This window comes from Zootermopsis nevadensis, unplaced genomic scaffold (genome assembly GCF_977971745.1).
Source record: "Zootermopsis nevadensis isolate Lab colony 2312 unplaced genomic scaffold, Znev_1.0 Znev_ptg000019l, whole genome shotgun sequence".
NCBI lineage: Eukaryota > Metazoa > Arthropoda > Insecta > Blattodea > Termopsidae > Zootermopsis > Zootermopsis nevadensis.
The window spans coordinates 721,199-737,727 of record NW_028259151.1 but is presented as its reverse complement, the minus strand read 5'-3'; the positions used below and the strand labels follow the sequence as shown (position 1 = coordinate 737,727).

The window sequence follows — 16,529 nt, the reverse complement described above, 5'->3', positions numbered from 1 at the left end:
CTTTTAGCGTCATTAAGAAATTCGAAATTTAGTCAGTTGCTTTTTAGGGCAACAGGGTTGACAATTACAGCCAAGGAGTCCAGCTTGTACACTTCCCGTTCACAAGCACAAATAAGCCATTTATTTATATAAAGTGAAGCTTTCTCGGCGACTGAAGTTGATTAAAGACTCTCGGGTAACAAGCCGCGTCAGGTGGCTGAATGGTGAATGAACCATTTCTTCTGCCAACGTTTCGAGAGCCATCTCTGCCCTCATCCTCGGGGCAACTACGAAACGAAACTGGTTCTATGTAGCGCGTTCCCATCGGCGAGCGCTCTACATAGGACCTCATTCATCAAGCCTTTCATTTACCAAAATCACTTTCGATAACACAGTCCAGTTTACTCTTATTTTCCTCTCCACCTCTTTTCGAACATGTTTAAGTAGTCGCTGACGAGCGGTCCTTTAGGTTAGAAGCGAGATAGCAACCCTCGTAATCTACGAAAAATGTCATAATCTTTTGAACAGAAATAGAGAGGGGAGGGGGACTTTAGTGATCTTAAAAGGAGGGGCACGAAATTTATAGACCAGCTGAGCGACTATTATCTTCTCACGAAGATCTGTGCTCCGTGGATATTTGTGAAGGTTGATTACACACGAAGTCGTCGAACTCTGCGCAGTAATGACTCCCTGTAGAGGTTAGATTTCAGCCATTTATAATTTTCAGGACGCTGATGTCGACTGTGTAGTCGGCTACACCAACCGAGGTTGTTCGTTATGTGTTTCCTTCAGTGCCTAAAAAGGGTCGTCATTAAATAGTTCATGACCCCTTGCTCCTGGGGTTATATAGGCCATCCTTGATTACTCAGCATTCGTTGATGCTCTTCTGTTCCTACTTAAGGTCACTAGCAAACAGACTGTTCATGTAATGACTCAGTCAATTATTAGTCTTCCGAAGGTCCGATTAGACAGTTTCTTACGCTACTTTTCTGGCCCCTATAACCTTGTTAAATGACTAAAAATCTATTGAATCTGATTTTAAATTATTCAAAGAAAACTGCATATGTTCAGGTTTCAGACTTTATGTGACAAATTTGCGATTGCATGCAATTCGTCATTTCGCATTTGAAACTTACTTACTTAGGATACTTAGACCCGTTCTTCAGTGCCTTGAGCATCTGCGGGTCCCAACTTTCGTTGGCTTTGATCTATTAGACAGTTGGTAGGACTCCTTGGACGAGTGATCAGCCCGTCGCAAGGCCTGTACCTTTATACAGGACAGCACAACACATGAGACGCGGACAGACATCCATGGCTTGAGTAGGATTCGAACCCATGGTCCCAGTGCCCAAGCGGCACAGGGCACACACCTCAGACCACGCGGCCACTATGACGGCGCATTTTAAACAGAAAATATAAAATGGTACGGTAAAAAGTCATATTTTAGACATTTTCCTTTGTCCCATACAATCAGTAGGCGTTCTGGTTGACCTTATTGCTTTGACGCTACCAAGTTTGTGGAGAGATAAGTGGTTTTATCTCTAGGTTTTACTTATAGTAATTTTTCTCAGCAGTTAAATACCATCTCTATCCATACAAATATTTAGTAATACTTATTCATAATTTCCGGTACCTTAAAAATAAATGTATGCCCAAAATTAGACTATTAGGCAATTCCTAATCTGATATATGATATTACAACAATAAGCTTTAGTTATTTGAAATTCTAACAGAGCACAAGTCGAAAGGATTTGAGGTTTTTACGGCGGTGAGCTGTAAGATGTTGCGTCCTGTAGGCTTGTAGAAGTTTACCGACGTTTCAGAGGTTTACTGCTACCATTATCGCAGAACCCAGAAGAGAGCTGTCTTCAGAGCGAAAGTTACTATCATATTCGTGATTTCAGTTTATCAATTCTACTTTCTCAGAAATCTTGTGTGTGCTTTTTAAAGTTTTTCCCAATCTAATAAACACAACGCTTAGTACAATTCAATACAGACCCAGCCACATAAAGATTAAATGGGCTTATACGTATCATAATTAATATATGTTTTGATTAAACATAAATGTTAGACAGCGCATGTTGAAGTCACGTTGCGTAGGCGACTGCCTGTCCACAACAAAAAGCCGCCTTAAAGGCGAATAAAGGAATCCCGTTGTGGGTAGTCCGATCGCCGCTACGAGAGGACATCAACCTCAAACTGCATGGGGCTCGCTTCTGCCCACTACAATTATTGTTGGCACTGAACGAGATGGCGGTGAAGATGAGAAATCAGTCGGCGGTGGCCATTGTTGCCAAGTCTATGTACGACCACAAACTGCTGCAAGAATGTGTTTTTACATCTGAATTTATGTCAAATCTCGTAACGCATATTCAGTCCTATGGACACTGCCTGATTTCTTTCGGTTTTTAATTTGTTTTTCACTGTAGTTTATCCAACACGTTTCTGCCTAGCAAATCGAAAGTGTGTTAACATAGGGGCATTTATGAATTTATAAAGCTATGCCTCCACAAAAAACAAAAACTACAAAGGATTGTAGTTAATATAAGGACAGGATTTCGCGGTTCTAACCACTGAACTTCTAGTACGACGCAATGTAATATTTTGGTTGCCGTAAGACTGACTCTGTTGACTGATTTCACTTATTAACGACCTTGTACCGGCAATCACCATTAGAAAATATTTTCGAAATTATTGACAGTACTAAGTGAAGAATGAAGAAGTTTTTTGCCGTAAACATAAGGGTTGTCATGGAAACGTACAGTGACGTAACGGGAAGTTTTCAATTGTTGTCTTGTACAGACGTGTAATTTGGTCTTGCACCCTAAGTGAAGAGCATGGATTAAGGATGTTGGTGCGCAAGAAAAGAGAAGAATGTCTGGATCTAAGAGAGAGGAAGTAATAGGAAGGCTAAGAAAACTGTATACGAGAGACTTCGAATTTTTATGATTCACCTTGTTATACTAGGCCTATTAGAGTGGCCGAATTGAGGAAAACAACGATAAAGAAATGCATACAGAATTTCAGTCGGGAAACTCGAAGAGGATATTATACTTGGGAGACTTAGGCGAAAATGGGAGGATAATATTAATTTAAAACTTAAGGCCATAATGTGTATGTGCATGAATTAGATTTATCTGTTTCAGGATAAGGATGGTGGTAGGCTTTTGTGAACACGATAATGAACCTTTGAGTTTCGTGAAGCGCGACAAATTTGTTGACGAATTAACATCGGCTTCTAAAGGTTGGGTTAGGTACGACAGAAAATCAAAATTGCCATCATCGTGATGTAATTAATATAAGTTTAAATTCCAGGAATACCTTCTACCTTGTAGTTCGGAATCTTTATCTTTCTGTCTGCTACTTAAAATCTAAAATGAAAATATGCAGAAATTATAATTTTACGTGTCAATTCGTGTGGGTGTTACACTTTGCCTATCACATGGAAAGGACGAAAACTGAAAGTCTTTGAGGGCAGAGTGGTGAAGAGGATATTTCGGTCTAAGAGGAAGTAAGTGACAGAAAGTTGAAAAAACAAAACGGCATAATGAAGGCTTCCGTTATTTATAACCCTGGCCAGATGTTATTTTTGGAGCGATACATCTAGCTCTCGTAGGGGAGATATGAAGTGAGAAAAATGATTGAACATCCTGAAGGTAAAACACCTTTCGGAAAACCTAGGCGAAGACAGGTGGATAATATCATAATAATATTTGCAGAAATATTATAGGAAAATATAGAGTAGTATTGGCAAAACAAACTAACCAACTAACCTCTTTTATTACTGTTTTTTTCAATTTATTTTGCCAAAGTACATTCTGGCTGGAAAGCTTTTGAAGGAAAGATACCTCTCGGAAGACCTAAACGTAGATAGGTACATAATACCAAAATGAATCTGAGAGAAATACCGTGGAAGGGCCTGGACTGTATTCGTCTTTACCATGATAGAGACTAGTAACAGGCTCTTAAATTCACTGCATTGAACCTTTGAATTTGTTGTTACCTTTCCTTGTCAAGATGATGCTAATTATTGTAATTGCTGTTATTACTACTGTGAAATAATTACTTATTGGAATACTTTCTTCTTCGATACACAATTTTTTTACTTTTTTAAATGTTACGAAACCGTTAGAATAATGCCATTCAAATTGAAACCAGGTCATTTTGTGCTACATCTGTCTTTATAACGTTATAATATTTTCGTGGTATCTGAAATCCCCTCCTTTAACAGAATGACTTAATGGACGATGAAGAGTTAGAACACTTGCGTGCTATGATTTAATTAATCTTACAATAGTAACGAAAGCGACCATTAAGTTCCATATTTACTGACGATATCCCATCTTTTGTTACATCTCATCACAGAAAACGCTACAGGAAGAAACAAGTAGCGGTTCTAGCCTTCAGTGGTTTCGGCTGCATTCGTTGCTAGGTGAATGAACTTCGTTGTTCTCTATTAACCGACTCGTATGTTCGAGACTTCACATAACATACTCCCGTTTTAAATTACACTAAGTCTATTTATATCTTTAGTTTTATCTATTAAAATTACATTAAACTTCTGTACATTATTAACATTGTTTATATGCTGACTTTCAGTTACGAACTGGCTGGCATGTTACTTATGTTACTTCATAGTCTTCACACATCACCACTAAATAAGCGGGCATTGTTTCCTCTACGAGAACTATTTATCAACGACTAAAAAGTTTAACGTTTATAGTCGTCTGTGATATAGTCTGTCAAGAATTGTGAGTCCTTTTGAAAAGTGCATGGATTAATATTATAAATAAAAACGTTATATTCGTTACAATGAGCCGGGATAGCTCAGTCAGTGTAGTGACTAGCTACGGGCTGGACGACCGGGGTTCGATCCCCGACGGGAGCAGAGGATTTTTCCTCTAGCCTCTGCGTCCAGACCGGCTCTGGGGCCCACCCAGCCTCCTCTACAATTGGTATTGGGTCCTTTCCCGGGGGTAAAGCCGGCCGGGGCGTGATGCTGATCACTCACCCCCATCTAGTGCCGAGGTCAAGGAAGAGAGGAGCTATACCTCCACTCACCCCAAACGCCAACATGGCGTATAGTGAAACAAACTTTACTTTACTTATATTCGTTACAATTTCTTTTAATATTATTAAAACAACATAAAATCGACCACAAACCCTTTAATGTGTGGAAATCATCTGCTCTTAACCTGACGAAATGTCGGTGGAAACAGTCGTGATTAATTTAAAATTACTATGAACTAGATGATTAAAAGAATGACACAAAAATTGTTTTCGGGCAGTTTAGACAACTGACTAGGCATTTAGCAAAGCTAAAATGCACTTGAATATCGTGTGTTAATTAATTACAATTTTTAGCATAGGAAAATTTAACTCCATCAATATTGTCTTAAATATTTTGCACAAATGCAACTGAAACCAAGAAGTGAACAACCGAAAATATTTCGCAGAATAATGAACAATTTGTAGTTTGTGAATCATAGACTGCTCTCCGTGTTTAGCATTTGAAATGCTAAACTGTGATAACAATGATGTATATATCATGACGTTCTTTGTTTGTTGTTTCCTTTGCCAAAAATATTTTATTTCTTTTATGACAGCCTGTATAAATCTTACGAGTGCATAACCTATATTATTAGTAGTGGTCAAAGTATTACTCGATATGTTTTTGCTTTCGTCTTGAGACTTAAATTAAAAATTTAAAAATGTAAGATCAACATTTGATACCGGGGTTTATAATTCAACTACTTAGTGTTCGTATCTATTATAGGAAGCAGTTTTAAAGTACTTTGTCGAGAAACTGCTACAGACAAGCCATTCTTATTAAGGATTCTATTCAACTATATACATGAAGAATACTTAATAACTGTAAAATATAATAACATGTAATTGCGGCTTAAATAATATACCAACAGCAATTTTCAGACAACCGACAAGTCAGGCGGGTGTCAATGGTATAGGCTACCCCCTCATTACCGACTAAAGCCTGTCTGTGTGTGTCTCCGCCTGTCTCAAGTAAAGTTTCCCTTTATCTTCAGATAAATGGTTTTTACATCTCAGAGAACTGGTTTGTCGAGTTTGTTACAGTTAATGCAAAACAAGGTAAAAGTTTATTCAGCTGAATATATTTTATTTTGTTCGTAAGAGCTACAAGAATGGAATATATTCGATTGTGTATTGTACTTTATATTTTTGAATACTTTCTGGTGCAGTTTAAAATGTAACAATGAAATATAACTGCCTGTCTGTATAAGAGAATTGTTGTGAAACTCGCTCCGAAAACCCAGTTTAATAGTGGTCACAGATTTTGTAGAATGGAACTCTAGCACAAAAAATTCTTTCTCGTGTCAAGTCGCCATTTTACTATCATAGCAATAATTGTGCTTCTAGAGGGCATTGTTGGAGCTACGCCACTTTTCCCGCATGGTACAAACTTTTTTTTTAAATTTTTCCTTTCGGTGGTAGAAGTCGCGCGAGTAGTCGTGGCTCCTAAATGTGGGATGTGAAAGCAGAGAGAGGGGAGTTCAATAGTAGTGGGTGTCGCACAGCCTCAGCTGCGGTGACACAGAGGTCTAAACACAGCTAGAGCTACATACCAACTGAAGCTGACACCCCTCTAGCACGTGCTTCGCACAGGTCCATCTCATACGACCAAAAGCAGTCCTTTACGCAAGTGTCAGCACTTCTCGCCCGACCTATATAAGCTTCAATCCTGTATACCAGCGGTATTCAGCCTTTTCTGTTCGCGTACCCCCAGATATAATTTCTCTTCAACTTTGTACTCCAAAAGTTGTTGGTGTATAATTCAAGTTACACATACGTAGTATATAATCTACATAGAAAATAAATTAAATCAATTATATTACTGATTATTCAGTGTTTATCATAAAATAATATATATATTTTTTTTAAATATCACGTACGCCCTAAGATGTCCTCGCGTACCCCTGGGGGTACGCGTACCCTAGGTTGTATACCACTGATCTATACCATCTAGTTTCATTTAATAAATGTTGAAGCCCCTCAGATCATTTACGTTCATTATGTATAATACTGTGCTTTACAACTGAGTATCTCTCGTGAGCGATACTTTACACGACAGATTACTTCTGAAATCATTCCGAGTGAGATGGAGTCAGGGAACAAGCCACACATATGTGCACATGGTTGGGACGTGGTGCCAAAATAAAAGGTATTTCTGTGAGTAAAAATCGCGTTTGTAAAAAAATTTGAGAACCGAAGACGCATGACTCTGAAAGTACATGTTTACGTATGAAGAAATACAGGCAAAGGAAAAGCAAATACGTTTTTGCTATATCACTGTTCACTTTACGGAAAAAAATTTCGCACAATTGTGTCTGCGTGTGGCAAGAACCAACCGTTGCACGCTGTGATTTCTTTGTTTTTATGCTACTGTTGCTGCTTTCAGATCTGGTTTTATATATTATCCTGCTGAAGTCAATTACAATTTATTTTTTAAACTGGAACAGAAAATCAAACAGTGGATAAGAGAATTAAATTCTTATACAAAACGTATCAATTACATTACATTACTGTCATCCGTCTAAAGTAAAAGTAAAGCTGTCCCACTATACGTCATTTAGGCGTTTGGGGGAGTGGAGGTATAGCTCCTACTCATTCTTGACTTCGGCACTAGATAGGGGTGAGTGGTCAGCATCACGCCCCGGCCGCGCTCTAGCCCCGGGAAAGGACCCCGGTACCCATTTTAGAGGAGGCTGGGTGGGCCCCAGAACCGGTCTGGACGCAGAGGCTAGAGGAAAGAACGTGGGCCGTGCAGGGTTTATCAACAGGAAATGGCAGTAAATATGACTCCCGAAATGTCTTTCGTATCAAATAGTCCCCTACACCTCAGAAAATGGAGAATGTTCAACATTGGTAAAAGAAAGAAACAACAAACAGACTAGAAGGCATTTCAATTTACACCATCATGGCCACTTTTATAATAATATATTATGTATCTAGATAAGCTTTTCAAATATATTCTCATTTGTTCGATTTTATTTTCTGTATCTTGAACATGTCACGAAAGTGACTTCGGTTCGTTGGAAATACGCCTTTGCGTTTTGTTGGCCTGCGAGGGAAGAAATGTTTAAAAAGATAATTCCCGCACTTCTTGGGGTTACATATCAGCTTCTTCCTTCACGGTTCCGAATATGTCTTAGTGTGTGGCTCCAATTTAAAAGTTGTTTCGTAATATATTTGTCCAGTAGTACAAAATCGGATGTTTTGGCATTTATTATAACTTTTGTATGTACTAACACTTTTCATGTTGAGGGTTAGCAATTATCTCTTCGCCTGCGACAGTAACACCAGAGGCAGGCCAATATTTTCCTATCCACAGCCTGTTAGGCCCTTACTGGCTGGTTCTTTTGAAGGCACAGGTAAAACTTGTGACTCTCTCGTGTATTTGTAAAGAATGGTTAGCACAGTGTTGCGGCACGAAATGTTTACACACAGACTACCTGAGTGGCAGATCTTCCCTTAACATAATTAGCACGGTAGTTTACAAGGTGACGTTATTATCCCTAAATTGTAAAACATTTTCTCACTATCCAAGGTGATATTTCACCCACAGAAGTTCAGTGTATGTTCGACTTTCTCCCTGGGGTTGAGCTTAAGAAAGGAATATTTTTGAAAATGTATTTCATCTTCAGCTGAGTCACAACAAAGGTTCCAAAATTTCTGGTTATCCACACAAAAATCATTCCGCATGTGTTTCATTTAAAGGTGCACAAATGTACTGACAAGAAATAAGAAATATAAATTGTTTTATCCCATCATTTATATTTTATCATGGGCCTGATGCATTCTAAATTGTTAAAATCGCATCAGGAACCCAGGAACTTAAGCAGCAAGTTATATAATTCACTTCAAAGTACGCAACAACAAGATCTAATCATTTGAAAGTTAAAGACTAGTTGTGTCAACGTAGAAAGATAATTTAATTTCGAGTTTAGTGGAAATTTTTATATAACTAACTAACTAACTAACTAACTAGATGGCTTACCGAACCCAAAGGTTCATCACCGAATTAACCAAAGCCCTCCACCGGACCCTGTCCTGGGCCAACAAAATTCAGTCTCCTTCAACTCCTATCTCCCATAGATCCCGCCTGACATTATCCTCCCATCTACGTCTAGGTCTTCCCAGCAGTCTCTTCCCCTCAGGCTTCCCAACCAATACCCGGTGCACACCTCTTGTCCCATCCATGCGCGCTACATGCCCCGCCCATCTCATTCTTCTCGACTTAATCACCCTGACAATACGGGGAGAGAGAAACAGATTTTTAAGTTAATCATTATGCAGTTTTCTCCATGCCCCATCGTCTTCTCTCCTAGGCCCAAATATCTACCTCAACACCTTATTCTCAAAAACCTGCAATGTATTTTCCTCCCTCAGAGTGAGAGACCATGTTTCACACCCATACAAAACAACATGCAAAATTATTGTTTTGTTATACTTTAATTTTCAGGTTCTTAGAAATCACAATTTTTTATATAATAGTAACATTTTATAAAGAATGAGTGTTGTAATGATAAACATACTCTTCAAGTATATTTGGTAATCTACTCTGAAAACCGGAACATCGTGAACAACAAAATATTTTGCCTCCTAATTAGAAGCGTTGTCAAATGTTTGTGAATTTTATTCGCATTTGCTAACGTGTTTACAAACAAATTGTTAAATATACTAGCTCTTGGTAATATAACACTTACAAGACTTCGAAATTTGTGAGCTACAATCAACATAGTAAGAGGGTGAACATGAGTAATAATTTTAGGTTGACAGTCCGTCTGCACAGTGGTTTTCGATTATGCTCTCAATGTTTATTAAGATCCGCTTTACATGTTTTGACTCTAATTAGTTGTCTTCACGCGATTCTCTTTCAATTCTTGAAACTAACAAATGCGCCTGCTAAATTGTGTACACATTTGAAACAGATGATATTTGAATGAATCTGCATGAATGTTTTACAGTTATTCATAATAGGAATGTATATGGAAGCATAGGAAATTTAACATAGAGTAGAAACATGCTTTTTTCACGGGTTTAAAAAATATTCTTGAATCTATTGGAGGAAATTATAAGTTGTGTGGCTATTTTGTAAGATATTGTTTAAGATACTAAACTATTAGGATGCTAGCTGTCTTTGAGTTAAAATATTTTCGGGTTATTAAACTTGGAGGCGGAATTAAGCTTTCTTGTTGCACTTTTATTGAATTAATTTTTGTATAATAAATCAGCAGAGATTGGAATTATAGAAGTGGCGTAGATGAGTGTATTACATCAGTATAGGTTTTTGTTGGGGGGGGGGGGGGGATTTTGAAAGTGTAGGTTCTAATTGATTGGCGTTTTATCTAATTCTTACTTACAGTATCATGTTGAAGGGATCCCAGGTTGAATGTACCGATGACGATACGTGCCAGTAGGACTTTTGGTTAAGTATGATAGTGCATTAGATGACGTGATTTACCTGTTGGGGTATTTATCTGTGAATATACAGGATAATTCAAAAATATGTTTACAAACTTTGTGTGCGTGTTGCTGGATCAAAAAAAAAAATCCTATAAACATGTGTTCACAAATACATCTTTTTGAAAATAATAGCCACAAATAAGTTTAAATATATGCCCTTATTGCCGAGTATAAGGACAGGGATGTTTCTTTATAACATATGCTCAAAGGTTGCTCCTCCGTTCTCCACTCATGCCCGAGCACGACATACACAAGACTGACGGATTCGTTCATACACACCAGGGTTTCCTCGAATCATCTGGCATACATTCCGCGCACGTTCCCATAGGTCTTCTTTATTTTATGGGTGTTGCACAGACGACGGACTTCCAGTGACCCACAGATAGAAGTCCAATGGTTTCAGGTCCGGTGACCTCGGTGACCATGCGTCCAATCCATCGCTGAGGGTACTGTTCATTGACATAATATCTGACGCGAAGGGAGAAGTGTGCTGGGGCTCCGTTGTGCATAAACCACATTTTTCTTCTTATATTTAGTGGTACAACTTCAAGGAGATGTGGCAAGTGTCTTCTTAAGAATCGCCGATATGAAGGTCCTCTTAGACGCGATGGAAGCATGTGTGGACCAAGTATGTCGCCAACAATTCCTGTCCAAACGTTAATTGAAAATCTTTGCTGGAAGCTGGATTCACTTTGACATAAAGTAATTTATTGAAACTTACTTTTGGCTATTATTTCGAAAATGTAACACTTTGGACTCAAGGTTCATAGGATTTTTTTTCTTATTTTTGATCCTGGAACAAGCAAATAAAGTTTGTAAACATACTTTTGACTCATCCTGTATTATTTGGGTGTTGCCCTCGATGGTATCGTGCTTGCCACTGGACCCAAGATTTGCGTGTTCATCCCGGCCGAGATCGATAGATTTTTTAAGGGTGAAAAAAATCCGTAACACTACTTCCTTCGTAGGGGAAGTAAAGCCGGCGGTTCCATGTCGTAGATTTACGGCATGTAAAGAAACCTTACGAGCATGAAAGATATGATTCGTAAGCAAAATTCAGCGGCCATTTCTCAGACATGTTTTTGGCAGAGGCCTTGCGATGGTATGATTACTCGTCCAAGGATTCCCTACCAAACGTCTAAAAATAGATTAGAAACCTTCGCAAGGCGACCAATATGCTCTACGTAGCAGAGAACTGGGTATAAGAAGAAGATTGTTTGGGTATTAAACTGAAACCCTGTTAGCGTTAGCAAAATTTCCGTTTTTAGTTTAAGACCGTGTACCATTTCCAGCAATATGCCTCGTACGCAGGAATGGTGTCACCTAGGAAGAGACGATGCTTGCGCTTGCGCAGGACTCCGCCCTTAGTTAGCTTTTTGGTTGGTTGGTTATTAAACTGAATTCTGTTGTACATTTACCTACGTAATGGACTGTGTTTTAAGAAGTATAGTGAAGTATGTGGAACTCAACTGAGTTAAAATAACGTATTCCACCGATAACTACTTCCACCTAGTCCACTCTAATTAAATAGGATAGGTGCTTAAGATACAGTCTAATACGTAATTAAGTGCACAACAGAATTCAGTTTAATACCCAAATAATCTATATACAGGTAAATCCTCCGACAGATAAATTACGTTATCTAACATATCTAACTGGCAAAAGAAGTATGTATACTCTAGCTGCCTTAATAATTTCACGCATCTCCAAGGTTATAGTAAGTCCGGGATCCCTTGCACATGATAATGTATGTAAGAGTTAGATAAAACGCCAATCAATAAGAAACTAGAGTTTCAAAATACCCAGAAATCTGCTAATCCAACAATTTACAGTGCGTAGTTTACCTTCTTAGTAGTGATGCTGTATGTTTTGAAAGCTCCTTGTTTAATTGTCTTTTCTGCTTGGGAGTCAGTTGTCTTCCTTCCCTAGGTGTAGATTATGCTGAGGTAATATCCTGGCTTGGAAGTTTAGGGGCAAATCAGAGGCATTCACTTAGCCTACCTTTTCTGTTGTAGGTTTGCGCTTTGCGTGCGTGCCTCAAAGATTAGATACGGACTTTCCTGGGTTTTTTATCTGACTGAGGACCTGTAGCCTTCTTTAAAGGAGATTTTTTTGATCCTGTAATATGCAGTGCCTCTTTTATATCCTCAGTAGCGATGGTGTATGTTCTGAACAGCTCCTCGTTTAAATGTCTCGTCTCGTTTAAGGTCAGTCGTCTCTCTTTCTTAGTTGTTGTTTTTGGTGACCTTATGGACTCAGTAGGTGGCTTCATGTCTGACTGAGGACCTGTAGCCTTCTTGAATCGAGAATTCGCTAATCTAACAGTTTGCAGTTCGTCTTCTATCTTCTTAGTCATGATGGTATATGTTCTGAAACAATCGTTGCTTAATCGTCTTTTTCCTTTGGGAGTTGGTCGTCCCTTTTCTTTACGTTTGGTTTGTGCTGAGCTAATGCCGTGGCCTACAAGTTTAGGGATTGAATCCTTGTTGCTGTTGGATGCCCCAGATCTGTGGACAAACGGGATACACAACAATTGCTTACATTGCTATATTATTCGTCCCATAATCATTCAAAATTCAGATTAATCGAAGAGTTATAGGACTGTGACAGTGCATCACACTGTTGTCCGTTTGACAGAGCTTAATTTATAAATTTTCTGATGGTGAGATATCGGGTACGGAGTGCAATGCGAGACGAAGATCTACAAAAAACAATACGGGCTGACGGCCGAAAAAATCCCTTCGTACGGCTTGCACAGCTTCTTTCTATTATGCAATAGTAGCCAATTAAGATCCCGAAAAATCAGACATATTACATACAACGCGTCCTGTGATTTAAATATACAAACTGATTATTTTCTAATAATTGTCGTTCTTCTCAGCGAGTGTGTTCTGACTATTGAGGCAGAAACATATCCGTGGGAAAGGTATCCGTTCATGTGAAGAAGTGATTTGTAAAATATTATTGACAAATAACACTCATATAACATTGTAAGTCATAGCAGAAAAACTGGCCTCTTCGACAGAAGTATCAGCGAGTAGCGTACTTAAGATGCACAAAGAATATAAGTCCACCGGTGTAGTTTAATCGCCGCAGAGAAATCACAATTGAAGAGAACAGTAACAAAAATTGTGATGAGTCTGTAAAATTTAATATTTGGAGAGAAATGTAAGGCGTGGACTTCTTCAATAATATTTCTAATATTGACATAATTCTTACTTCTGTGAAGATGGCCCGAACATTTCAAGAGGGCAACTCTGTATGACATTTTAAAAACATGTAGATTTTAATATAAAAAGTGAAAGAGGAACAGTTGTTTCCCAGTTGTTTGTAGAGGTCAATTGTTAAACCTTTAACAGGAAATCGTCTGCTGAAAACTACGGGGTCATATGGGCAGAGATAGAAGAGAACGTGGAGGAAACGTCAAGAAAGCTAGGTAGCTGCCGGTGAAAACCTTCAAGAATCAAACTGGACAGAAAGCAGCAAAAAAGTGGAAAAATTCTGTTTGTCGTATCGTATAAGAATAGCCACGACTTTGAAATTCTGTCTGGTGTCCACTCTATAGGTATTTCAAATTGGTTTCTTTATTATGCGATTTCTCAGTTCTACAGATCACTTCCCATAAATCAATAAAAAGTATGTTGTGGCAGTCTCCCGCTATTGGAGACTGTGGCAATAAATATGATGGTTGTTGGTGGTAAGGGGATTCGAACCCACAACTGTAGGGTGTTGCAATATATGCACATATTTCGTGAACTCAATTGTTTTCTGAGATACGAAGCGACCGCAGGAGTGTAAGACCATAGTACATTTTACCTGTGCAACTGACAGTAATAGTTAGCAATGAAACTGGCGTAATTATCTGGTTCAACACTTACCTTATACCGGGCGAGTTAAATGTAAGTGATAAATGGCCTAAGCAGTTGATGCACGGCAGGCATTTAAATTCAGACTGTGGCGCAGAAAGTGATACGTGTAAAACTGTAGTTTGAAGAATTCTGTCTTCTGGGTTGTTGCGCTGTGTAGACTGGTCGATGTTAACCAACGTTTTAGAAGTCATACTGCCTCCGTCATCAGGGCGATGAATAAGCCATGCCCTGATGACGGAGGCAGTATGACCTCTGAAACGTTGGTTAACATCGACCAGTCTACACAGCGCAACAACCTAGAAGACAGAAATCTTCATACTCACCGCTGTGGAAACCTCAAATTTTACAAAACTGTAGTTTACTTACCTGTTTTTTTTTTTTACTTTACTGGAAGTCCGGGCACCGCGGCACTGTTAAACAAAACATAGATATGAATTACAAAGCTACACCAGAAACACAGACTTCTAGTAAATATCTACGATCTTCGAACTGAATTAGAAAACTTCGATTGTTATCGTTGTAGCGTTCAGAAATTATCTGTAACACGAGGCACGTAATAATACTTATTCTGAAACGTTTGTTTACTTTTCAAACCAAAATAGCAGCAACAAATTTGTAAAAAAACTTTTTAGCTATGTGGTACAGAGTCTTTGTTGATAAGCTAATAGTCTCTCTACTGGTCAACAAATTCCTCGCCTTTCATGGAATCAAGAGATTCATTGCTGTATTTACAATCGTTCGTCATTGGTGTCTGCCCTGAGTAAGTTGAATCAAGGCCACACGTGTCCTCAAGTCGGATTTAAGACCCATTTTAATACTGCACACCGTCTACACCTAAGTGTATCAAGTACACTGTACCTTTCAGAAATTCGGAATAAAATTATGTATTAACTTCTCATATTTCCCATTTATGCTATATGTCCCACCCATTTCGACCGCCTTTAATTTGATCACCCTAAAATTATTTGTTGAAGAGTACGAGATATGAGCTCCATCATTTTTCAGTCTCCTTCAGCCTCATGTTACTTCCACTTGGGTCCAGTTCTCACGGATTCAAATCTCGGCCCAAGACCGGATGTAAATGTTCCTCCAGAAACATACTGAAATATTATTTTAAAATGAGGCCACAGCAACGTTCTTCCACATTCTTTCCAATTCATTGTTTATTAATCATCAATTATTGTCTGAGCTGGTTTAAGCGTCGTTAAATAAACAGCAAATAAGTCTTCAAAGCCCTGTTCTAAAACAACCTTAATTTGTATTTTTCCTCGATGTTTTCAACACGCCAAGTGTCAGAAATTTGAAAACAGAAGAAAAATAGTAGATTAATATGTTTTCATTTTTACGTTTCTAGACAGATTACGTGAAGAAACAATTCTAAATTTATTTATTGCAAGTATTTATTTAATTTATCCAACGGGTAAAGCGCGGCCGGGGAGTGATGGTGACCACTCACCCCTATCTAGTGCCGAGGTCAAGAATGAGTAGGAGCTATAACACCTCTCCCTCCAAGCGCCTACATGGCGTATAGTGGGACAGCTTTACTTTTACTTATTTAATTTAGTCTGATTTTACTTTCTTCGTAACTGCAAAAACTCAGGAACATTACTCATGAGAGATGGACAACAAAAATAAGTATTTGTAACATTGTAGATGTCACCTTAAAACGGAAGTAATGTGGTTTGTCATTGCTTAAATCTTATTTCTATCTCTGTCATATTTGCATAACATCACAAATACTAGATGATATGCAAGAGATAATGGCACCCTGGAAGTAACGCCACGGGAAAATGTTACCTATAAAGTTAAATCCATCTAGGTAATGTTACTTACCAATTTCCAGAAGGAACGTGGCCAACAGCCGCAGCCTTTGTCATTCGGAGATTCATGATTGTCAGAATCTTTCTTCCTTTTAATAAATCGCTTGTTGCCAGCCATATTCACTTCTCTTCGTATTCTGAACCTACAAAACCATGGAAACCTAGAACAAACAATCTAACAGCGTAGCGTAAAAATTGTTCCCGTTTTCATTGTTGCGACTGCTTCAATAAACTTCTTGTCTCTGCCTCATTCAGTAGGACTATTTTAGAAGCTGATAATTACTCACGTGGTTAAAAAATCCCGGTCTTTTATGGAATGAAACCTGTAGCAAAATTCGAGTAGGTAAATATGTATCTG

At 38.4% G+C, this 16,529-nt stretch overlaps 1 protein-coding gene across 1 annotated transcript; it reads right to left on the bottom strand.

Annotated features, from left to right (window-relative positions):
* Nucleotides 1-10,198: 10,198 nt before the first annotated feature.
* On the bottom strand, nucleotides 10,199-16,525 carry LOC110827496 (uncharacterized). The gene is made up of 3 exons (XM_022059213.2): nucleotides 16,185-16,525; nucleotides 14,718-14,761; nucleotides 10,199-12,989 (listed from the first exon to the last, which is right to left on the bottom strand). Exons 1-3 carry the CDS (start codon nucleotides 16,287-16,289, stop codon nucleotides 12,527-12,529), a joined length of 612 nt encoding a protein of 203 aa, XP_021914905.1. The 5' UTR covers nucleotides 16,290-16,525; the 3' UTR covers nucleotides 10,199-12,526.
* Nucleotides 16,526-16,529: the final 4 nt, after the last annotated feature.

Bases quoted from the DNA above. Each gene is read 5' to 3' on its own strand.
- LOC110827496 (XM_022059213.2), bottom strand. From the start codon at position 16,289: ATGGCTGGCAACAAGCGATTTATTAAAAGGAAGAAAGATTCTGACAAT. The intron at 14,762-16,184 runs GTAAGTAACATT...TTTGTTTAACAG, and splicing joins CACGTTCCTTCTGGAAATTG to TGCCGCGGTGCCCGGACTTC. The intron at 12,990-14,717 runs GTAAGTAAACTA...GTTTGTCCACAG, and splicing joins AAAGTAAAAAAAAAAAACAG to ATCTGGGGCATCCAACAGCA.